This window comes from Leishmania mexicana, chromosome 32, assembly GCF_000234665.1.
Source record: "Leishmania mexicana MHOM/GT/2001/U1103 complete genome, chromosome 32".
NCBI lineage: Eukaryota > Euglenozoa > Kinetoplastea > Trypanosomatida > Trypanosomatidae > Leishmania > Leishmania mexicana.
In genome coordinates, this window is record NC_018336.1 from 523,807 (window position 1) to 547,143 (window position 23,337).

General features: G+C 55.5%; 4 protein-coding genes across 4 annotated transcripts; all 4 read left to right on the top strand.

Moving 5' to 3' along the window:
- Nucleotides 1-2,041: 2,041 nt before the first annotated feature.
- On the top strand, nt 2,042-3,508 carry LMXM_32_1420 (amino acid permease-like protein; the record flags this gene model as incomplete). The annotated part of the gene is made up of 1 exon (XM_003878347.1): nt 2,042-3,508. The coding sequence occupies one exon, from the start codon at nt 2,042-2,044 to the stop codon at nt 3,506-3,508; it is 1,467 nt and encodes a 488-aa protein (XP_003878396.1).
- A 3,750-nt stretch (nt 3,509-7,258) lies between these two features.
- On the top strand, nt 7,259-8,965 carry LMXM_32_1430 (conserved hypothetical protein; the record flags this gene model as incomplete). Its single annotated transcript, XM_003878348.1, has 1 exon — nt 7,259-8,965. One exon carries the CDS (start codon nt 7,259-7,261, stop codon nt 8,963-8,965), a length of 1,707 nt encoding a protein of 568 aa, XP_003878397.1.
- Nucleotides 8,966-13,388: 4,423 nt separating this feature from the next.
- On the top strand, nt 13,389-15,368 carry LMXM_32_1440 (conserved hypothetical protein; the record flags this gene model as incomplete). The annotated part of the gene is made up of 1 exon (XM_003878349.1): nt 13,389-15,368. One exon carries the CDS (start codon nt 13,389-13,391, stop codon nt 15,366-15,368), a length of 1,980 nt encoding a protein of 659 aa, XP_003878398.1.
- Nucleotides 15,369-20,775: 5,407 nt separating this feature from the next.
- Nucleotides 20,776-21,405, top strand: LMXM_32_1450 (conserved hypothetical protein; the record flags this gene model as incomplete). Its single annotated transcript, XM_003878350.1, has 1 exon — nt 20,776-21,405. One exon carries the CDS (start codon nt 20,776-20,778, stop codon nt 21,403-21,405), a length of 630 nt encoding a protein of 209 aa, XP_003878399.1.
- Between the last annotated feature and the right edge of the window lie 1,932 nt (nt 21,406-23,337).

The window sequence follows — 23,337 nt, forward strand, 5'->3', positions numbered from 1 at the left end:
CTTTTCTCGTACTCGCCCCACTCATTCCCTCTCGGTGGGCGTCGTCGGAGGCGCGAAAAAAAAAGAACGCAAATTGGCGGAAGGACAGAAACCCGAAAGCAGAAGAGGATTCAAAACGGTGATTTTTTCTTTTGTTTTCTGTGATCTGCCTGTATATATGGTGACTGCGGGGAAACGGAAGAGCAAACAAACGGGGGAAGAAAAGGGAAAAAAGCGCCTCTGCCTTGCAAATACGTGCGCCACGAACCACGTATATTGAGCCTGGACTGCACGGCGCACCCTCCTCCTCCTCCTCCTCCCCCCCCCCCGCCAACGGCACGCATTCAGTCTAGCAAAAAAAAAACGGAGAGGAGGCACGTGCTCCCCTCTACTGCTCATTCTTCGGTTTGTTTCCCGTCACGCCTTTTCCGTTGCTCCTAGCGATTCTCTTCTCCCTTTGCTTCTCCCCACCCACCCACGCACCCATCCCCGCAGTCGCCATTCTTGTCGTTTCTATTTTTTTTTTACTTCTTCTGCAGTCTCAGTAATATTGTTGCCGCTGTCTTTTTTTTTTCTCTCGTTCGCGTGTCTCGGGTGTGACGGCGTTTCCGGGCGGCCCTTCGAACAAGGACGTGGGACACCGGAAGGGAGAAGGTAAGGAACGAGAAGAAACAGAGAGCCTCCATCCTCGCACCCCTCCTCCCTCCCCCCCCCATATCTCAGCTGTCCGTTGCTTGGCCAACACGGCGTCGCTGTGAGCTGGTTACTTCTGCTTCATACTCGTAGCGCTTTTTTTTATTTACGTTCTCCCTCTCCCTTTCCTGTGACTTCGGTGTTTACTTTTTCCTTCCGTGCCTGCGCACCTCTCGTCTCCCCAACTCCAGTGTCTCTTCGCTTTGCCTTTTTCGCGTGTGTGTCTTGTCTGCACAAGAGCGGTAACCCATCGACTTGCGAATCGAAGCAGCGTGCGCGCTTATATATATATATATACATTTATATGTATATATCGATATCTATATATATATATACCTGTTTCTGTGCTTTCAACGCGATTGCAGGCCCTCCTCTAGAGACGTGCACACGTGTGCGCCTAGCGGTAACGGCAATTCGCCTTCCCATTGCTCGGCGTCGCGCTCAAGTGCACAAGAGCACGCCCAGGTACTTCCAGAGAAACTCCGCACACATCCTCAACACTGCCGGCGGTTGTCTCGCCACTTTGAAGCTCTGCTGCGGTCCGCCAACCATCGCGCAAATACTGGTCAGCGGGTGCGCGCACCATAAGTCGAGTCAGCAAACAGGAAAGGGAGAAACGCACATGTAGTTGGACGGAGGACGCGAAACTCCACACCCTCATTTCATTATTCCCACCCCAACCAACCACCCACGCGCCGAGCCCTCACGCGTGCATTCTCACCACCGTCCCATCGCAGCCTTCCTCAGCGTGGGATAAGGGTTGCACAGTCTTTTCTTCCTCTCGTCTTTTCCAGTCGACGATAGCGTCACTGCCACCACGACGCAGATCACTACGTTCTTCTTATCGTTACATCGTCCTTTCACTCGCGTGTGTGTGCACTGGCGTGCCCTTTTCATTCAAGGTTGTTGTGTGTTATCGTTTTGTGTGTGTGTGTGCGCGCGCATGTGTGTGTGAGAGAGGGGACCAATCCTCTGCCGACTCACTTACTAGGCGATATTTGGCCTGCCATTCCGATCTGGTGTTTCTCCCCTCCCCTCCGCCCCCTCTCCCCTCCCCCCTCCAGCATCTGCATACATACGCGCGCGAGGCGTGAATTGCCGAAGCAAGTCCATCGACGAAAGAAAGGCGGAGAAGCCGTGTGAGAGGCGCCAACGTCGCTTCCTGTCGTTTCTCGGAAGAAAAGTCCTATTATGGGCCGAGGTTCAGAGGGGCATCCTTTCGGCTCTCTTCTTCCACATCCACGTCTCTCTTTCCTGACCCATTCGTTCTTTGACTCGCTGAGTGTGCTTGCCTGTCTACACCCGCGTTTGGGTATCTTGCTGTATCTGCAACATCTTCATACCAGCGCGCTCGGTGGGCGTGGATGCAATGTTCGGCTGCACAATGATTAGCTTGAGCAGCGGGAGCGTTCTCGGAGCTGCCCTGAGCCTTGCCGTCACCACCATGGGTGCCGGCATCCTCACACTGCCTTCCGCCTACGCAGATGCTGGCATCATCCCTGCGACTCTTATCCTCGTCGGTGTCGGCATTCTCACGGTGTTCTCGATAGACTACATCATCCTAGGTGTAGAGAAGCTGGGTCGTAACTCGTACGAGGAGCTTACACGTGAGCTGCTTGGCAAGAAGGCGGAGGAAGTGGTACGATGGATGCTAATCATTTATAACACGGGATCTGCTATTGGCTACCTCGTCGTCTTGGAAGACCTTGTAGCACCGATGCAGCCTCTCGTCACCAGCTACCTGCCCGCGCTCACCACGCCGAAGCACTCGCTGCTCTCCTTCTGGGCCGTCTTCATCCTACCGCTCTCCTGCGTTCCCACGCTGGGGGCCCTGCACATCTCCTCCTTCCTCGCCATCTCGGCGACGAGTCTAATCTGCATCATGATCATTTTCCGCTACTTCGTGCCAGGCCCCACGGAGCTATCCCCCATGACCACAGACGCCATCGCCAACGGCACAGCATCTGCCAACTGGTGGTGGGGTAAGTACCCCTTGCTGGCTCTGCCGATCATCATGTTCTCGTTCGACTGCCAGTCCCTCGTATTTCAGATATACGCTGGCCTGAACGACATGCGGCGAAGCGTCATGATTAAGGTGGCCATCATCAGTCTCACCGTCACTGGCTGCATCCACGCTGCCGTCGGTCTCTTCGGCTACCTCTCGAACCCCGTGGACGTGCGCGACAACATCATCAGCAACTACGACCCCAACGTCGACCGCCTTTTTCAGATTGGCTACCTCCTGTACACCGCACCGATGATTTTAGCGTTCGTTCTGATGATGTTCCCTATTCGCGACTCGATCTTCATTTTGTGGTATGGCTACAGCTCTGCGTCGATGGCGACACACGTGCCGCGTAGCAGGGACTTCACGCGACTTGTACACCAAGAGGAAGCGCTGGAACTGATGGTGAATGCGGAAAGTGAGCATCAGCACAACCACTGTAACGGTTTCGGTAGCAAGCACAACAACTACGGCAGCTTCAAGGTGGAACTGCAGCAGTTTATCGAAGCGAAGAAGCATCACAACGAGATTGAGCGGATTCCGCTGCGAGATCATCTCATCATTAGCATCACACTGAGCACTCTGTGCGTGGCGGTGGCCCTCCTAGTTCCCGGGATCGTGTCGGTGGTCTCGTTGTTAGGAGGTCTGTGTTGCTCCACGCTGTGCTTTATTGTGCCTGGTCTGTACCGCTGGCAGCTGCACTACAAGAACATTGCTCGCTGTCAGACGTTTGGGGAGAGGGCGCTTATGGTGTTCATGGTAGTCTTTGGCGGCGTTGTCGCCATCTTAGGCACCGCTGTGTGGGTCGATGATGTCCTAATCAGCATATAATGATCACGGTGTGGCGAGCACAGAGCGTTTGTCCACCGTGAGGGTTTTTGTTTTGCGTACACACACACACGTATATATCTATATATATACAGATGTGTGGGGGGCATCCGCGCACTCCGTTGAGCTGCTGTTGCGGTCTAATCGAAATACACTCCCTTTATTGTTTGTCCCTCTTTTTCTCCTTTGTACTTTGGTCTCTCTTTTTCCCCCTTCTTTGTTTTATGTGTTCTATGTTGCGGTGCGACCCGCTCTCCCCATGCCCTTTTTCTTTTGTTGTTGTTGTTCTTTGATCTGCTGCTGTTGCTACATAACCTTTAAGAATCACCGACGTGTGTGTTGACTGGTCCGACATCCGCAAGTTGCCCCACATCGTTTCCTTCCACGCATACACACACACACACACACGCCAGTCACTATCCGCCCCTCCCCTCCCTCCCGTCACAACAGAAGCCAGTTGGCTCTCTTTCGCATCCAGTTGCTGCCCTTTTTTTTCTTTGCTCCTTCGTCGCATCTCTTCTCTGCCGCCTCTCCACTTTTCAGCCTCCCGCCGTCTTTGGTGGTATCGCTTCTGTCTCTCTCTCCCTCCCTTCATCGCCCTCCATCCCGCGCCCACGCACAGCTGCAACACAGTATATGGTATACCCCACCCTCTCCTTCTGTTCCTCACTGCGCGTGTTCTTTCTACCCGCCACTTGGCCTACCTCTTGTCTTTCTGGCGCACCACTTTCCTCTCCTTTACCTCTTCGTGCCCCTCCTCCGCACCTGCACACACGTACACACGCATCGACGCAAACGATTCGTTTGTTTCGCTCAACCGCGCGTTGCATGCGTGTGTGTGTGTGTGTGTGTGTTTTGCCCGGTGCAGGAGCAGAGGGCGTTTTTCTTTCCCGTCTCCGTGCCTCATTCCTTTCGCCCACCTCCTCATGTGTTGCTGCGACCGCGCTCGATGGCCCCATGAGTGTGTCGTCGTTGTCGTCTTCCTCCCCTACTTGTGCATGAGCACCTCTGCTCGTTTCTCTACTCCCTCTCTCCCCCTCCCCCGATAAAGTGTCCAGGTGGCTGTGCCTGCCCGTGCGTGTGTATCCCACCCCGGGCAGAGAGGGGGAGCACGGAGAGGAGCGGCACACGACGTGTGACGTCGATGGATACCGCCGCCTCTGTATCGCCTCCCTCCCTTTTCTGCCGAAGAAAAAAGAGGCTGGCACTCCTCCGCATTTGCCTGTGCGACAGTGAGGAAGGCGAGGGTGATGGAGTAACGAGATTATATATATATATAGCGCTGTTTTTGCTTCTTGCGTTAAGCCGCGATGCGGATAGCACGAGCCTCGTCGGTGCACGCATACATAGAGAGAGAGATGTATGCGAGGGAGAGAAAGTGGGGAGTGAGAGGGGGGACATACATCCCACCAGCACATTCACGCACGCGCGCATGTGCCGGTGCACGTGTGACAGGCGAGACCATGAGTCTCTTCTGGTTACGAGACCAAGTGAGGGCACACCGCTCTGTCACGGCTCTCTCTCTCCCGGTTACCTTTCCAGTACCATGTGTGCGCTTCACGCCCCCTTCTTCGCGCACCGGCACTCACGTAAGCGTGGCTCTGCGGGTGGATCGCTAAGGCCAGTCGTTCGCGTCGGAGAGCCTGTTTATTATTCGTGAGGCCTTCATCTCCCTTTCGTTATCTTCTACCACTGCGGAGCGGCGTGTGTACGCGTGCATGACTTTCTTCTCTGCTTTGTGTCCTTCGTTGCGAGGCCCACTACTATAACAATAGCGCGCTCTTCGTAGGTGTGTGTGTGTGTGTGTGTGTGTGTGTGTGTGTGCCTGTTGCTTTTCACAGATCTCGGCTCTCCCCCTCGTTTTATGTAAACATGTTGTCGTCCTTCAATCTATGTGGTGGCTTGTCGGCTCTTTTTATTTACGTTTTAGGAGCTGCGGCGTCTGCATACGCGTGTTTTCGCTTTTATTCGATATGGGAGCGCAGAGTAGGTCAGACTCCGACGACGTGCCTAAGGAAGTAGCGGGCGCTGGTCTGCTGCGGTGGCTGTCGCCACCTCATTGTTTTCTTCGTTTTGTATCGTCGTCGCGTTTAGTCTTGGTGTACGAGTTGCCTTTTCTTGTTTGTTTGTTTTCTATGCGCTCAACTTGTCCTTGGTAGACGCGGCACTTAGACTGGGGGGTTGTGTGGGAGGTTCTCTGGTCACTCTTCAGGCTTCTTTTCGTTTTGGTTTCTCCATTCGCCGTATGTGTGCTTGGGCAATGGCTGTCGTTGGATGGATGGAACAGAAGGCATGGCGCGGCATTCGACACGCCTCACAAATGATCCATCTGCTTACCTTTTGTTTCTTTGTGGTTGCAAACCTCTTTCATCCCCCTCAGATGATGCTCATCACAGGTGTGTAAAAAGGACGTCTGTGTGTGTGCGCGCGCATATATATATCCTCCTTCTCTCCTCCCGCTTGGCTCTTGCGGAACGCCTTTTCTATCGACTCCCTTTTTCAAGAACCCTTGGCGAATCAGCAGCGGCACTCGTGTGCACTGCACCCCGCGCCGTTTCTTCTCCCCCCTCCCCCTCCCCCTCTCTCCCGTTGCCGTTGTGTGATCGCTGCACTGTTTTCCATTTTTGAGAATGACCAGCACGTGTGAGGGTGTCTGTTTATCCGCGTTCCCCCCCTCCCACCACCACCGTTGTCCTCCCTTCGCTTGCTCACTGCCCCCTCCCCCCGCCCTCTCCAAACTTCTAAATCTCCGCCCTGCCCGTCTATACCGGAGTTGCCCCTGCCTCTTGTTCGCTTCCATTGTCTTCTTAACTATGTATGTCTCTCTCTCTCTTGGCCATATCGGAGCGCTTGCTCCCTTTCTTTTTGGGGGGTTGTCTCGCGCAGTGGATGCACGCACATTGGCGCACACATACACACACTCGCTCGTCCGCACGCGTCAGGGGACCGATATCAGCTATAAGCAGAGGGGATGTAAACTCAGACAATACCCAAGGACCCCTAATAAAGCACAAAAGAAATCTAATAATGACAAATACCCTCAGCACAGCCATAAAGAATGCACTGTCGGTACGAGCCGATTCAAAATGCAAAAAAAAACGTGCGCAGAGAGTGAGAAGCAAGAGGAGGGGCGGGCTCGCGGCGTCGGTGCAGGGGCTCTCACGCTAACTCGCCACCACCACCTCTCCACCTCTCTCCCTCCATCCGTGGCTCTCCTGGGGCCTTTCCTCGGCTGTGCCATTTGAAGCTGTCTCAGCTATCGCCCGCCCCACCCCTTGCTCCCAGCACAAACTGTCATCTGTGCTCACCTTCCTGCATGCTGAGAATACACGAAGTGGACCATGATGACGTATGTATTTTTTTTGGTGGAGGAGCTCTTTGTGTGACTGTCGAGCTATCGTGACAGATGCCTTAGTGATTCCTGCCGGGCACAACGCCTCAAGACCTACTTTTTCTTCGTTTCTGTGGTTCTCCCCCCTCTCTTCTCTGTCTGTGTGTGTGTGTGTGTGTGTGTGTGCGGAGAGACTTACATCTGAAAATACTGCGTTATCGTTCTCCCTCGCCTACGCGCTCATGGTGTCATCCATGCCTGCCGCCCTTCACCGTTTCGCGAAGCCACTTTGGGATCTACGGGGGGCGAGAGCAGGCGAACGCGCCCTCGGCACTAACGCAAGGAAGAAGGCAAACCGTAGGCGTGTGTAAGGCGACACACGCGCACACGCAGCAGCGGCAAAGGAAAGGAAGAAGAAGGTTATGTGGCGACCACGACGAACACAGGCCGTCGGGAGCAGGGAGGGTATCCATCACCTGATCAGCTCTGTACGTCGCCAGCGTATTAGTTCCCTGCCATCAGGCTTCGTAGTCGCAACGGAAATTGCCTGCCGCTGCTGCAGCTACTCGACCGAGTCCTTTCAAGCCCACAGCGCCGAAACAAAGAATCCTTCTTGTGTTGTGGGTACCACCCCGACAGAGAGGCACGAGTGGCCGACCGCGCTCGCCACTCCCTCTTCAATCCCAGCGACAGAGAAAGCGGGCATCATTGCGGAATGGGTGCCGGACGCCTTGGGCTACCATCTACCGCTTGGTTTGCGAGAGCAATGGGGACCTTCGTCCAGAGCCAGTCCAACTGAAGCGAGTGGCTTGAAGGCCTCTAACGATGCTGAGACCCACGGTACAGAGCATCAAGAGCTTCAGGAAGTGTCAAGCGCCGGACGCCCCTGCGCGAGCAGCCGAGTCGGCGGCGGCGGCGGCCATCACAGTGGTCACTCCGACGGCCCCCCCTTCTGCGGGCCTCTGCCCAACTTTGCCACGTCACCGGTGTTCGAATGGAAGCGGTGTCTGTGGCAGTGGCGTCCGGTGAAGATCACGCCCGCGGTAGGCACGTCACACCATACGAGCCTCACCGTCACCGTCCCGATCTCATCCGGTGGAGAGGGACGACTTTTACGGGGCGAGACGCACTGCAGTGAAGGCGGCGAAAATGACCTCGCTGAAGGAGAGTTAGGCAAAAGCTCGCAAGTCTACTATCTTGTGCCATTTTTGCTTTGTCCGACGCTCGAGGTGCGCACCACTCAGCCCCTCATGCATGATAGCCTGCGAGAGGAACTGGTAGCAGCCCAAAGCGCTTACCATCACCGGCGCCGGCGTTGGCCAGAGGACGCGAACCAGGACCGTCTCGGCACTCGCCGCTGCCCAACATACTCTGAGCGCGAGACTCGATTGTGGTCGATCACCATGCCTACTCCCGTTGGTGAGCTCGCCATCTCCTCCCCAAAGTACGCTGACGGGGATGACGCGATCAAGCAGAACACCATGCTTGAGCTGCCGACCTTCGCAATGATTGAAGGCGAGCCCGCGATGAGGGTAGGAGGGCGTGTCAGAGCTTGCTGTGACTATGGAACCACCCACCCAGCGCTGCCGGAAGCGCTGCCGGAAGCGCGGACATGGGAAGCCGCCACGGCAGCCGCACAGGATGCGCAGAGCACCTCAGCAGGCAATGCCGCCGTCCCCTACGTCCACGTCTTCGACTCTGAGATGAGCACTGCGCGCAGCGACTCCCTTCCGTCGCAGACAGGCATCAAGGCATCAGAGTCGCCCACGTCCTCCTCATGCGACGGGTCGCATCCGACGCTGCCCCTCACGCGTCGCAATGTTGTGGGTGGGGGACTTGCGGAGCTCATTCTCGCCGTGGACAGCTACGCTGCCTTGATCGCGCGCGGTGACTTGGCGCTGTCCACCGCCTGCTGGGCCACGCTCTGTGACACGAAGAACTGGTGGGTCGTGCAGCGCCTGCGCGTGTGCCCGCTGGAGATGGAGCGTGAGCTGGTCGCAGCCACTGAGGCACACAAACTCTGGAAGCAATACACCGTTTCACGCAACAGCACCTTGGTGGGCAAGAGCAGCCACGGTATTTGCTTTTATGGCTACCCTTCCTTGGCGAAGTGGCCACTTGGCCAATAAGAAGCGATCAAAGCCACTGCGCCACTCAGCACACACTCGCTGGCGTGTTTGAGGGAGCAGGTTGGGGAGAGAGAGGTCGAAAGAGGTATTTGTGTGTGCGTCCTAGGGGGAAGCGAACATGCGAAGGCCTTGTCGGAATCGGGCGTGAGCGCGTGCGCATACGTAGTCTTAGCCGTAGAGGAATAGAGCACGCGCACACCGAGGCGTCTTCCTGCACGCCTCCCCTTTTTTTCCATCATCCATCACCATCACCCTCCCTTCCCTTCTCCGTACCACTGGAGAGAGAGAAACTCAATGTCTCCTCCCTCCTCTCCGCTCACTCCGATGATGTCTCTTCTTCTGTGCTCCGTCGGGCAGATGTGCGTGCGCATGCGTGTCTTACGCACCCGCATTCTCCTCCTCCCCCCCCACACACACATACCTCCTTTTGTGGCCTCATGTGCCTTTGTTTGTTGTTTACTTTGTGCTCACATCTGCTACGCATGGCGCCACCTCACAAGACGCCATCTGGCTTCTTTGCCGTCTTCTGCTTCTCTGCCTGTGTGTGTGGTGTTATCTGTCCTTCCTTCTGCATCACGCAAAGCAAGGTCCAGACCGATTATACGAGCACACACACGCACACACGCAAGCGCCAAACCATTTTTCATCGTTTCTCTCCCTACCTCTACAGCCGTGTTTTTCTTCCTCCTTTTTTTCCTCCCTGGGGCTTTGCGATGGTTTGAAAGAGTGATGGTGATCGCATCTACCCCTCGGGCACCTCCCGCATGGCGCGTGTGTGCGTCTGTGGGGGAATGTGTCTCCGAAGCCAGCCACCCCTCTGGGTGAGGTGCTGTTCGTCGAGATGAGAGAGAGACGTTCCTGATGCGCTTCTTCAGCCCCCGCCCCGCCCCAGACCAACAGAACAGAACAAACAGAGCTACATACAACGCCCAGCGGCGGCCAAGGCAGATGCACCTCTCTGCCTACCTTAGTACTCCCTATACCTGTACCTCCACCTTCCCGCCTTACGCTTCTTCGGCACGGTGCACACCTCCTTTCCTTGTGTGACGGCGGCGCTGTGTGGGCCCTGTGCCCACTGCTCTAGGACACAGTCCTTTCCTCTTTCAACACCACCATCCCCCGTCCGCTGGACGGGCAAGCTGTCACACTCATCCACACAACGGGCCGTCCACCTGCACCAACTTCCTCCCGCCCTCCCTCCCTCCCCTCTGCCAGCCCTGCGATCACTTTCTTCTCTCTCTCTCGTCCATTCGCCCCTTACGTGCAACTCAGCCGCGCCACCACCCCGACATCCCATTTTTGAACAACACGCGCAAACAAACCAAAGCGAAACTCGACGGGGCCCATCGCGCAGGAGGCAAAGGCAGCGAACAGAGATCACACCGGACACAATAACGGAGAGCAGAGGAAAAAAGGTGGCTGTGCATCGGAACGCGCACACACACACGTGCACAGTAGAGAGTTCGGAGGGCCTTGTGCAACTCACAGACGGGAAACGCACCCACACAAAGGCATCCACAACGAAGAGGCAGAGGGGTGAACTGTTGACTTGCGGGTCTTTGTTCTCTCTCTCTGTGCATTGGTGTCGTGTCTCGCTTTCTGGCAACCGTGGACGACGGGGGGATTGTAGCGTCCATAACCCCTGCGTTTCCCTAATCAGTCTCTGACGTTCCTTCCTCCTGGACCTCCATCACGTCTCCCTGCCACACACACACACACACGTTTTTTGTTTTATGTGCTAAAGCTCGCGCTTTTCTTTCCAGCTCGGCCTCCTCTTTCATCTCACGCACTCTTTCCATCTGTCCTTCCGTTCGTTGTATACCCCACGTCCTCTTCTTCCCTTCGCCCTCCGCCCTGTCAATTTCGGTGGAGTTTTCGATTCTTCCGTTTTGCCTTTTTTCTTTTCGCGTTGTTGTTCTCTGCTGGGAGCGTGTATTGCCCTTTATCTTTTTTTTTCCTCCCCTCTCCTCTACCTCTCGCTCTCCAACACCTAACGTTGTACCCTCCACACCGCCCACTCACCCCTCCCGCCTGCCACGCCTCTCGGTCCTTCGATTTCGCTTATTCTTTTCACCCCTTCTTAATCGGTGTGTGTGTGTGTGCAGCTCTCGCTCTCGCTCTTCTTCTATACGTGGATCGTCACGCTTTACCCTAGTTACCTTCTTTATATACGTGTAGATGCCCTCTGGCTAAGTTTAAAGGCTACCGAAGTCCCGACACGCGCTCAGCACACAAGCCTTGCCTCATCTCATCGGACTCCCTCCGGCCCTCCTCGCTTTATCTTTTGCTTTGGTTGCCTCTCTTTCTCCCGTTTTCTAGCGCACGCGCACGCACTACGCAAAGTGCACACACACACACACACGAGGCGTATACACACGCACGTACATATACACGCACCCGTAGAGAGAGCGCGTTCCTCCATTAGGGCCCCTTCATCGAACGATTTTCTAGCTCTTTGTTTGTTAAGCTTTCTTCACTTTTCGTTCGCCGCATTCATTTTCCCTGTTTTCCTCCGCATACCCTACCTCCTTCGTGTCTGCCGTACTCTGTCCGTACGTGTCTTCTCCATCGTCGCGATCGTCTCTTGCGTTCATCCCATTCACCTCTCATTTCCTCCCGTTTTGGTGCCTTCTTTTTGTTGTTGTTTTGTTTCCCAGTTTCCCCTGAAAGCTGCCCCACACCCACACACAGGCACACACACCCACACAGATATATACGCCCAACACCCCCCCGCATATCACTCCGTTTGTATTGTTTTTTTCTTTGCCTTGAGTCGTATCTAGTGTTACTATTACGCGCTATTTGCTCCCTCGCTATATATATATATATACATATGTGTGTGTATGTATGTGTGTTCGTGTGTGTGTGTGTGGTTCTCAATTTCCTTTTCTTCACGTCTTGTCACTTTACTGTGCTACCCCTGGCATCAGACTTTCAGCTACACCTCCCCCCTCCCCTCCTCCTCTTCCGTCTTATTGAATCCATCGGGCTCCTTCGTGACTTACGTGTGCACCTCATTTTTTTTCAATTACTCCCTCCTCCTCGTTTTGTGATTTGCACCTACTCCATACGCCGTAACCGCTGCCGCCCCTTCTTCCCTCCAGCACACACCTCCATCTCCCTTCCCCACCACTCTCTTCTTGGCGTCGTGGGTTTGTTCTCGTTTTTCTTTTATGGCTCCCCTTGTGCCCCATACTCTTGACCCTATTCACCGATTGCTCCCACCACCACCACCACCACCACGGACTCAGCTGCGCTCGCGTCTCTTGGTATGCTCGATTCTTTGTTTTTCGTTGTCATCTCTGGTATTTCCCATTTGTCTCTCCGTTGTCGCCGACGCTGTTCCTCTTTACTGTGTCAACTTTCTTCGCTCGGTCATCGCGTGCACCGAAAAGGTGGTGAGGTCAACCAAAACGAAAAACATTTGCCGCCTGCGTCCGTGTGTGTGTGTGTGTGTGTGCTCTCCACCCCTCCCCCGCCTTTTTTTTATTGGTAACAAGAGTCACCTGCTCTCATCCAAAACTCTCGAATCTCATCTACACTTACTTTCGTTACTTGTGTCTACGTTTTCCTATTTCTTTGCAGTGCTCAGTCTCTCTTGGGCTCTTGTCCATTGTCGTCGTTATATATGAGTATCGCGCCTCTTGAGGTTTACTGTTGTTTCTCAATTAGCCTCTCCCACCCGTCCACCCCATTCCACCAACTCCTGCCCTACCGCCTCCCTCTTTTCCCGCCGCTTTTCTTTCCGTCACAGCTTGCACGGATCTACGCGATCACGACCTTCGTTTCTTTTTTTTAGCCGTTCGTTGTTTTCCTCTCTTTCTCCCATCCGCCCTCATAGACGCGAAACCACACACAGACACTCCATCTTGCGAAGACACCTTCCCCTTTCCTTTTTTGACATGTGCATGTGTTACTGAGCCTTCTTTTTCTTTTCTCTGGTATTCATTACTTCACTTTCCCTCTCTGTGTGTGTGTGTGGTGCTGGTGGTGTTTGGTTTACATACGAAAGTGTTCATCTGTGCGCATTTTTGTGGCCTGCCTGAGTGGTGCGACCGCCCTCTCTCTCCGTGTGCGTTCTCCTTTTCCTTGCCTGGCCCCTCTCTGCGTTGTTTGCTTTACCAACGGCCCAGTGTGTCCTCCCTTTTTTTCCGTATTTTCTCCTTTGACGCTCTACCCTCACCCCTCCGCCCTCACGCATCCTACACTCTCTTCTTCACTGCCTTGTTCACTAGCCCGCAACCGTCGCCGCTGCTGTAGCTCCGTGCAGCCGCCTCAAGTGCATGTTTGCATGAAGTCAGCCCCTTGCCGAGGCCCTCTTGCCCAAGAGACGTTCGGCGATCGCGCTGCTATCTGTAGTGTGTTTGTGTGTGCCTTCGTATTTCTCTTTGCGTGAACAGCGGCGTAACGCAGTCAAGCAGTCATGTATAACTTCTTCGCCGGCGCCAATGCGCCTTCGATTGCACCGCAGAAGCAGCCGCCAGCCGAGCCATCACTGACACTCTCTGTCCCCCATCACCACGTAGCCGCAAGCTCCCTCCTTGATGGCATGACGACACAAAACGCATCCCTGTGGCTTCTCAACGCCGCACAGTACTATCCGCTCTCGTACGCACACAACAGTGGTGGCGGCGGCAACTTAGCAGGAGCAGAACAGGAGAAATGGACGACTGCTTCTCATTTTTACAGCACCTTTTCGACCCCTGCTGCCCCGCCCTCCAGTAGCGGTGTGCAAGGCCTTCGCGGCATCAGTCAGCAACCAGCGCAGCAGCCGCACCAGCACTTATGCACCTCTATCCTGCAATCACACGAACACGTGGGAAACAGCGCCACACGCGCTCCGGGTATGTCATCGACTTGCGTCACGCTCAGGGGGGAGCCCCTTCGCATGCAACGCGACGGCGCCCCCTACTCGTCCTTCACGTCGACTAATGTGAGCACAGCTTCGCAGCAGCCTGAAGCCATGCACAGTAACCAACAGTACTACGACAGCACGAGCCATCACAGATGTCACAGCACATCCAGTGCGAGTAGTATACGGCACACTCTGCAGGTGTCTGCGTTGCCGCCGCAGCAGCAGCAGCACCAACAGCAGCGACTCCCGATCTCCAGCAGTGTGTGGGCCACTACCACCCCTGCCACTGCTGTGCCAGCCTCGCTCTTTGCGTCCTCCTCCATCCGATCCTCGACAGACACCACCTCCCCTGGGTACTCTTGTGATTTGAGTGGCAATGCCCTGTCGACGCTGCCGACTGCCGTCCCAGCGCCATATGTAACTGGAGCGGCGTTGCCCATGTCTAGCCAGCCACAGACAACCTACTCGGCCATGCCGCAACCTCCGCAAAATGGACAGTCTTGTTCACCTACCGCACGCCCTACCATGCACTCGATCATGATCGTCCACCCAACTCTGAACAGGGGCGCAGCGGCAATTTTACATGCATCCACAGACGCGTTGAACACGCCGCTCCATTGCTTGACGGACGTCAAAGTATCTGAAATTTCCGGCTCGACGCATTACCTGGAAGCCGTGCAAGGCGGCGGCAGCGTTGGCGACAACTCGAAGCAGTCCTACTCGTCATCGATCCCCATGGCGTCGCGGCTGCCACAGCCGTCACTTCAGCAGTACTACCTGCAGCCTACTCCACAGCAGCAGCTGATCGCTGAGCAGCCGCAAGTGTACTCCAGCCCCCCCACACACGACGGGAACATCAGCCATTGTGTCAACCACACCACGGCGGCTGGAGCAATCATCCAGCCACCGTCTTCGATGCTGAGCAGTGTCGCGTCCTTGACCTCGCTCAACTCGCGTGCCGCCGGTGCTGGGCGAAGCGGAGCATGGCAACAGCCATCCACCGCGGATATGGGCAGCTACAAAGATCAGGGCGGTAAGCGCCAGCTCCAGCAACAACACCAGCAACTCCGCCCGGTTACCGACACGCGTGGAATTGCGCGCCGCAACCGCGACAGGGCTGTTCTCTTCGTAGGGCAGCTCAACTATGAGGCGACGGAGGCGGACGTGTCGCAGGTGTTCTCTTGCTACGGCAAGCCCCTGAGTGTGTTGGTGCTGAAAGACAAGGGCAAGGCTGCAAAAAAGGGTGGCGCTGGCGGTGTCAGCGGCGGCAGTGCAGCAACGCACCGAAAAGTCGGTGGCTCGGCATTTGTCACATACAGGACCACGCTGGAGGCCGACACAGCCATCATGGCACTTCACGGTCGGTACAATGCTAAGGACGATGACTCCGAGAACGTCGACAATTCCAAGTGTCTGCAGGTGAGTTATGGCCAGCAAACGGGGCTGATCTCGACATTTGGAATGATACACGCCGAGAAGCTGCACGCCTCAAAGCCGGAGAACCCGATTCCGTTTTTGGTGAAGGACCGCAAAAACGGAAAGCTGTGAAGCGCGCAAAGTCGAACGAATGGGACGGGAGAGCGCCTTTGGTGATCCGGTGCTGAGCAGACACGCGGAAGAGGCTCTGCAGAAGCGGCGGCAGACGCGAATGTGGCTTTGTTGACAATGTCCTCTTTTATTTTTGGAGCGGCACAGAGTTTGAGTGGAGGGCACGGCGAGGGGGGAGACGCACGCGAGTGCACAGCAGCGCGCATAGCGCGCAAATGAGAGGCATTCTTTCGTGTGTGTGTGTGTGTGTGTATGGGCTGGTACGTGAGAACACATGTGTGGTCCTCTCCCTTTTTTCCTTCTCTCATCGAGCTCCCTGATGACCGGGGGAGGGGGACCTCAGTACCCAGCACCCCAGCCCTATGCAAGGAGAAGCCAGGCAACCCCTCTCTCCTCTGCCAATGCCGAGCCACTTCTGGTCGTGGCAAGGCCAAGCGCTTACGATATGGGGAGGTCAGAGCGATGTACTGCTACTGATGTCGGCGGTGTGGTTCTGGATAGCGTTGCGTCGGGGCGACCTGCAACAGCGAACACGCTTGTACCACCCCATGTGGGCAGCGTATCAGCGCGGCGCGAGCGTATCTCACCCGGCCCTCGCACTGCCCACTGGGGCGGAAAGCCGGGGCCACCCCGAGGGGGATGCGCCAGGTGGCGACCAGCATGATGGGCGGGGCGGTTGTGGGGCGACCCATGAGGCGGGGAATGGGCAGAGTATGAGGCCGAGGCCGTGCTTTTATAACTGAGCCTTCATTGCTGTAACGCGTGTCGACGGCTGCTCCGCATCAGGCGATGGGCCATGTGGGGCAGGCCGAGGTCTGGAGTGGCGTTCGACTCCCGTTGTGTGGCAGCATGGACAGGTGAGGCAAAAACGCTCATTCATCTGTCAATCCCACTTCACGTTGACGTCTTGTCTTGTGGCTCAGTACCCCCTTCCCTCGTCCTCCCCCTCTCTCCTCCTCGCGGCGTTGCAGAACGGATGCTATCATGATTCGTCAAGGCTTCTTTGTTGCGGTGATATATAGATATGGGTGTATTTTTGTTTTTCGCTTCTTGTGCCGTGAACGAATCTTGCTGCTACCTCCTCCCTCCCGATGCCTCCCCCCGCCGGACTCTTCCCCCCTCCTCCCTCCTCCCTTTCCCCGCTCCCACTCAAAGCCCTCACCAGCACTTTTACACGTTTGTAAGTCGCCTATTTCTTCTTGATCTTGGACTCCTGCCCCTTCTCCCCCTGCCTCTCCCCGGTCCTGGCTTTCCTTTTTCCAGGCCCGAAGTCCGTATGCTGCCGTGGTTGCGCACGTGTGACAAATCGAATGTGAGAGGTCGAGAGAATGTGGTGCTGCTCACCTTTCTCTTGTGATTTGTGTGGAAGTACTCTTGTTGCTCTGGATACGCATGTGTCTGTCGGCCATTTGCCTCCTCCTTGGTAGCCAGCAACTGAAAACGGGCTCAGAGGGGGGTGGTACGTGTGCACACACACACAGACAGGCAGGCAGGAGTCGTTCACTTTCGGGTGCATTCCCCCTATTTCTTTTGGCGATGGCAAAAAGGCACAGCTTCGGTGAACAGAAACCGGAGAAGGGAGAGGAAGGGCTCCTTGCAACACGGCCCCCTTGCTCTTGGCATCATCTTCGCTTCTCCTCATTATATCCTACGCCCAGGTCGCTTTTCTTTGCCGCGTGCTCGCCCTTGCATATGCCCCGTTCCCCCACACATACATATATCAAGCACGGTCATTCAAGTTAGATTTACTTGGCGTTGCATACTCCCCACAAACCTTTTTTTTCTACTCCTGGCTCTTCGTTTGTCTTCTCGAATCCATTCCTGCTCTTCCCCCCTCCCCTCCCCTCAACCCTAACTTACTTTATGTCCCCATCTCTATCTACCTCCACCCTTCTTCTTTTTTTTTGGGGGGGGGGCGTTACGCTCTCTTCCCTCACCCCATCCTTCCCCACCATGCCTTTGTGATTCTCTTGCCCCTCTGCGCACTTGCCCTTGCCCTATGTTCGTGTCTTTGTGCGTCTACCGGCACCTCTTTCTACTGTTTCCTTCCACTTTCTGTGTGTATCTGTGTGTGTGTGATCCATCTTCCCTCTGTCTTATTACATCACTATCCGCGCAGCGGACGCATCACCCCTACCTCCCGCTGTCGCCTTGCAGGCGGACGCCGGCATTGTCGGGTAGCCTCGCGTCCTCTCCTCTCTCTCAGTGCTCTCTCCTTTTGGGGGGGGGGGATGAGAGTGACCGATGCGTGCGTTCAGAGCCATGTGGCTGCTGTTCTTTCTCTTCCTCGTTACATTGTGCACATTCACCAGCACCTTCCAGCATATGGGGGCTGGCCTCCGCCGTCTCTGCACACGCGGACCCCCCTCCCTCCCCCCTCTTCGACCAGGAAGGCGTGCGACTCTCCATTTTTATTTCAGGAAAAAGCCGAGAAGAGAGTTCTGGATGGCGTCTCCCTTCCTACCCCCCCCCTCTTTCCCTGGGGACTCCCCATATATCCCTTTGGGATGTGTGTGCTTGTCCGTGTCCTCTGCCAGGATCCCCCTCTTTTGCTCTCTCTTCTCTCGTTCTCGTTGCGCAACGCCACACAGCTTCCCTGTTCTCCGGCCCCCGCTCTCTCTCTCTGGACATGTGCTCTTTTTGTTGTTTGTACGTACGTGTGTTCTACTCCCTCTCTATCAGTCTCAGTGCGTTGTGTGCGTTGTCGCTGCCATGTCGCGTGTACCATTCTCGTCGTGTGTATGTGTGTGGTGACGCCTTTCTTTGGCGAGTGTGCATGTGGCTGTGTGGCTGGCGAGTTTTTTTTTCTTTCTCACGAACGCGCTTGCGACGAGGTCGCCATCCCCTTCACTGATCCAGTCCCCCCTCCCCCTCCCCCTCTTCTCCTTTCATAGTGGTGCTTTTTTTTCCCTCTCTCCATCTCTTGTCTCTGATTCGTTGACGTCCCTCTCGCCAGTACTGTTCCCCCCTCTCCCCTCCCCTGTTTCGCTTTACTCGTCATCCCGGTGCATTCTCTCTCTCTGTGCGCTGCGTTCTGTTTTTCGTGGGTGTTGTTCTTGACGGAAAAAAAAGTCATCCGCATTGAAGCAGGCTTCAGACCCCTTGGTGCCTCTCTCTCCCCCCTCGCTGTGCGTGCGTGTGTGGGGGGGGGGCTAAGCGCGGTTCACTCCATTTTTCTGTCCTGTCGAGGGGGCGCCCTCTCCCTCTCCCTTGCCCCCTTAGAGCATCGCTGCCGCGATACACAGCCACGCTGTGGTCAATGCATTTTGTTTCTTTGTTTTTACTCCTAGTCCTTCTCTCTGAGCGTGTTTGCGTCGCCATTCTGGAAGCTATTGTGGCGATGGCCTCATGTTCTTTTTTTTTTTCTTGGCTTGTTCGCTTCCCCTCCCACCTCTCCTCCCGGCCATCGTTCCCTCCCCCCTCCCCATTCCATCACGTCTCCTCTCTTTCTTTTTTTTTCTCGTGTCTCTCGTTTCGTTGCTTGCACAACCAACACACGCAAGCTGAGAATAGTAGCCAAATAAGTTAATATAGGAGCACTTGAGATGTGTGCGCCACGAAAAGCACGTCATCACTGCCGCATCCCCCACCCACCCCTCCTCCCCACACCCCCCAAACCTCAAACACGCGAGCACGATGAATCGTCACCGCGCCCCAAAACGGCAACCAAGTCCCGCAGTTTTGCCCGCTTCGCCTCTCTTCAGTGGCCGCACCTGCAAATCACTCGCCCACACACAAGCTCACGCCCCTATATTTTCCTCTGCGTGTGTGTGTGTCCGAACTGCAGCCTATGGTTCTCTTTGGCAAACGCTCGATGCACAAGCCGCCACCTTCGCCTCGCCTAACCATCTGCGTTGTCCTATACGGAAATCCGCCGTCACTACCCCACCGCTGCGCCCCCTCTCTCGTTCTCTCTCTCGCTCCCGCTCGCATATTTTTGTTTTGTCTGCCGCTGCTGCCGCCTCTGCTGCTCTTTCTTTCTTTTTCTCTGCCCGAGCTGGCTTTTCTTTTCCGGCGTTGATGACGACGAAGACTCACAGAAACCACATCGAACGGCAGCGGCCTTCACAAGCCTCATCGATGGAATCCGTAGCGTCTTGTGCTCACCGTTAAACTCCCTCGGCAGCCGAAAGGCACGCCATTCCCGCGTGGGCTAATTGCCTGTGGGCCCCACCCACACCTCACACGCCGAAGTACCCTGGTCGCGAGCACTCGCACACACACATATATATAGGGGACAATGTCCGCACCTCTCGCACCCCATCAAGAGCGGATGGGGCAGTGCACACCCGAAGAGTGGTCGGTGTCGCGGCGCTGCTTGGCCGCATACCTCCGGACGCCACGCATCGCGCTCGGTGTGCGGGTGCCGAGCTCGGGTCTGGATGGGCGGTCACACGCTCACGGTCTGGGGACCCGATGGCGAGGCGGTCTCCCTCGACGAGCGCACCCGCGTCTTCGTGCAGTTTGCACCCGGGGGCATCCTAGGGGACTTGGCGCACTGGACACGTGTAACGATGGCAGAGCCGGGCTGCGTCTTCTGCGCCGCCACCACCCCCAGGCTACGGCAGGATACGTGCGCTCAGCAGACAACCTGGTGAGTCGCAGCGCCTCGCGCGCAGCTACTGGCGCACGCGGGCATGGCGAAGGGGTGGTGCACACGAAAGGGGTGCGAGGGAGACAGCGACTCAAACTACCACGTCGTGAGTAAAAAATGACCAGACCAAAGGCCAATTACAAACCGCTAAACGCCCTGGAGAGCATCCCCGGGCATTCACGTGCATGTGCACACCGCCACCCCCGGTGGCTAGATGAGGTCCCGGCACCTCCTCTCCCCTCTGAGTGCGTGAAGGGATGTGGCTGCGTTTATATGTGCCAGCCCCTCTCTCAACCCTCTCTCACTGCCGTCTCTCTCTCTCCCTCTTCCCCATTTCCGCGGAGAAACCGCCAACAACACTTCTCTTTTGGCGTCTCCCCTGTCTGCGGTCGATAGCACACACGTTCCCCCGCTACTTTCTTCGTTTTTGTTTTTCTGTGTTTTTTTTTTCGTTTTCCTTTCGCGTCTTTCTTCTCGTTTGGGGGGGAATCGTCTCATCACCCGCGCATCCGTGCTGTGTGCTCCCCGTTCGCTCTGCCCCTCTCCATTTTTTCTCACACACACCCGGTCCGTCCCGCACCAGCACACAAGCACACCCCACCCATAACCCACCTCCCCCCTCTTCTCCTTTGAGCGCAACCGCCCTCTTCACTCTCCCAGATATCGACCACTCTCTCCGGCCTCGGCCCACACGCAGCACCGACGGATCATCCTGAGCGACTGCTCTCCACTAGACGGACCTCACGCAAAAGGAGGAACAAAGAGGAAGCACGTGAGCCCCCTTCACGTAAGCGATTACACGCAGTCACAAAAATGTACATGCATCCGATTGGCCAGCCCATGGGCCACCCGCTCCTTCCGCCTACGATGGTGAGCGGCGCCTACCAGGTCAATGCGATTCCCGTCGTGCAACAGCAGTTTGTGTACACGGCACAGCCGATGGTGGCGTCACAGCCCATGATTCAGAGCGTTCCTGCTGCCACGCCAATGTACTCGGTTGCGCCACCACGTCGGCAGAAGAATAAAGGCAACGCCGTGCTGTTTGTGGGGCAGCTGAACTACGATGTGACGGAGAAGGATGTGCGCGATCTCTTCTCGCACTACGGCCACGTCGTGAACGTTGTACTTCTGAAGGACACCAAGCGCAACAACGCCAAAGGCGCATCCACGCAGCCGAAGAACAACAAGCATGTCGTCGGTAGCTCCGCCTTCGTGACGTACCCGACGACCGCCGAGGCGGACTTGGCCATCATATCCCTGCATAACCGTTACTGCATGGACAACCGCGACAAGCCTGTGCAAGTGTCCTACTGCCAGAAGACGGACATCATCTCCGACTTCGGCTACCGCCATGCACTGCAGCTGCACTCTGAGAACCCTGCCAACCCAATCCCTAGCATCACACCTACACCCTCCGTTGCCTACGCCATAAAGTTTGCGTAAACCATAGAAAGAGAGAGAACAAAGTGAATCAAGCGAACGTGAGCAACGCGCCTTGTGTGTGGCGGTGTAGTGCACTCGACTGCGTGTGGGCCTGCAGATTTTTTTTCCGTTGGCACGTACCTAGGGCGAGCGCAGTGCGGGAAAGCGGATCGCACGATAAAAGGTGAGCAGCACCAGAGAGGCTGGGGGCAAACGTTTTGTAGGAGGCACGACAATGGTGAGACGTGCGCATGCGTCCGCTATGAAAGCGGCTAGGCAGCAGCGCAGGAGGAAATGAAACACGCACACGTACACACACACACAGACACGCATATGCATATCCCTGCCCTTCTCTTATCTTTCTCACGCTGCACATGCGTGCATGCGTGTGACGCATACTTATTTTTTTGATCACTGTCCGCTTCTCTTTTCCTGGTCTCTTTCCTGTTCCGCATTTCGTGTATGTGTGTGTGTGTGTATCTTAGTGTTGTCGGCTACATCACTCTCTGTCGGCATTTGGCTCTGTGTGCGCGCTCCATCATGACTGTGCCTGTCTTTGTCTGTGGCGGAGATGTGCCGCTGGTGTTCTCTTCAAGTGTCGCCATCACTTCCTACTCCCTTGCTTGTGCCCTCTCCCACTCACTGCGTCGTTTCCTCCCATGCACAGTTGGCTGGGTGCGGGTGTGCCTCTGCCTGTGAGATGGCGCAGTGGGCAAAGACACATCCAGCGTTAGCTGGGTTGTCGGCGCGTGCATGTACGCGTGAGTGCCTCTTTTTGTGGCCCTCTTGCTCTCCTTTCTGATAAAGTGCCGCGTTGTTTGTTGCCGCTTCTCCTCCTCCACCCTCTCAGAATCAAAGCTGGGCACTCATTTTCCCCGTATTGTGTTTTTTCTATCTTCCCATCCCCTCCTCGTGATAGCTTTGGCTGCAGCTCACTCTCACCCTTTCGTCTTCCTTCCTCTCACAATCAGTCTCGCAACTTTTCCCGTGTCTTTTCTCCGTGGTTTGGTTCTCATCCCTCTCTCTCTCTTTTCCTCTTTACACAAACTCGTAAAGTATAACCAGAAAAACTTGCAGAATCTCGCGTGTGTGTGTGTGTGCATGTGTATGACCGTCTGTGTGTGTCTGTGTGGTTGCTATACCGTTGTTTGCTCGTTTTTTCTCTTGCTTCATTCTTGCTTCCCTTCCTTTGTGCGTGTGTGTGTGTGTGTGTGTGCCTTTTCGTTTTCTTCCTCTGTTTTCCTGCTGGGACAACGGAGGTCTGAGAGTCACACACACACAGGCGTGACGCGCACGTACGCAGAGGCCCCGCCCCGCCCACCTGCCCCTCACTAACCCGCTCAGCAGACTTGCATCAACGAAAGTGGGGGGAGAACGCTGGAAGTGGAGGCACATCGATCTTTTGTCCTCTTTTTTATCGTCCTCGATTCCTTTTTTTGCTTTCCCGGTCTTCCTTTTTATCGTTGCTGCCTGTGTTGTCGGAGTCGGTGGCGCTTCACAAGAGCACACGGAAAAAGGATTCTTCCTCGTTGGTTGTTGTTGTTTTTCTATTGTTGTGTTTGTTTGCGCATAACGAATGCCGGAAGCACGCCATTGCTCATGGCCGCATTATATATATGTACGTACACATATATATATATATATGTATACGTATATGTATACCTGTATGTGTGCTCCTTCCCGTTGCTTGTGTCATCTTTTACCCTCTTCTTTTTTTTGCCCTTGTCGGCTTTCGTTTGTCATTTTCTTCCTTTTTAATGGTTGCTATTGGTCTTCCTCTTGTTTGGCTTTCCTTTTCCTTCGTTATCGAACACGCATTGCAGTATGAGCTGTGACGTCGTTGTTTGCTGGCTTGTGTGCGACGGTGGCGCGCTTCCGTTTTCCTTTGCTCGTATATGTTTTCCACCTCTCTCCATATACATATATGTATATGTATACGTTGCTCCCCCCCCA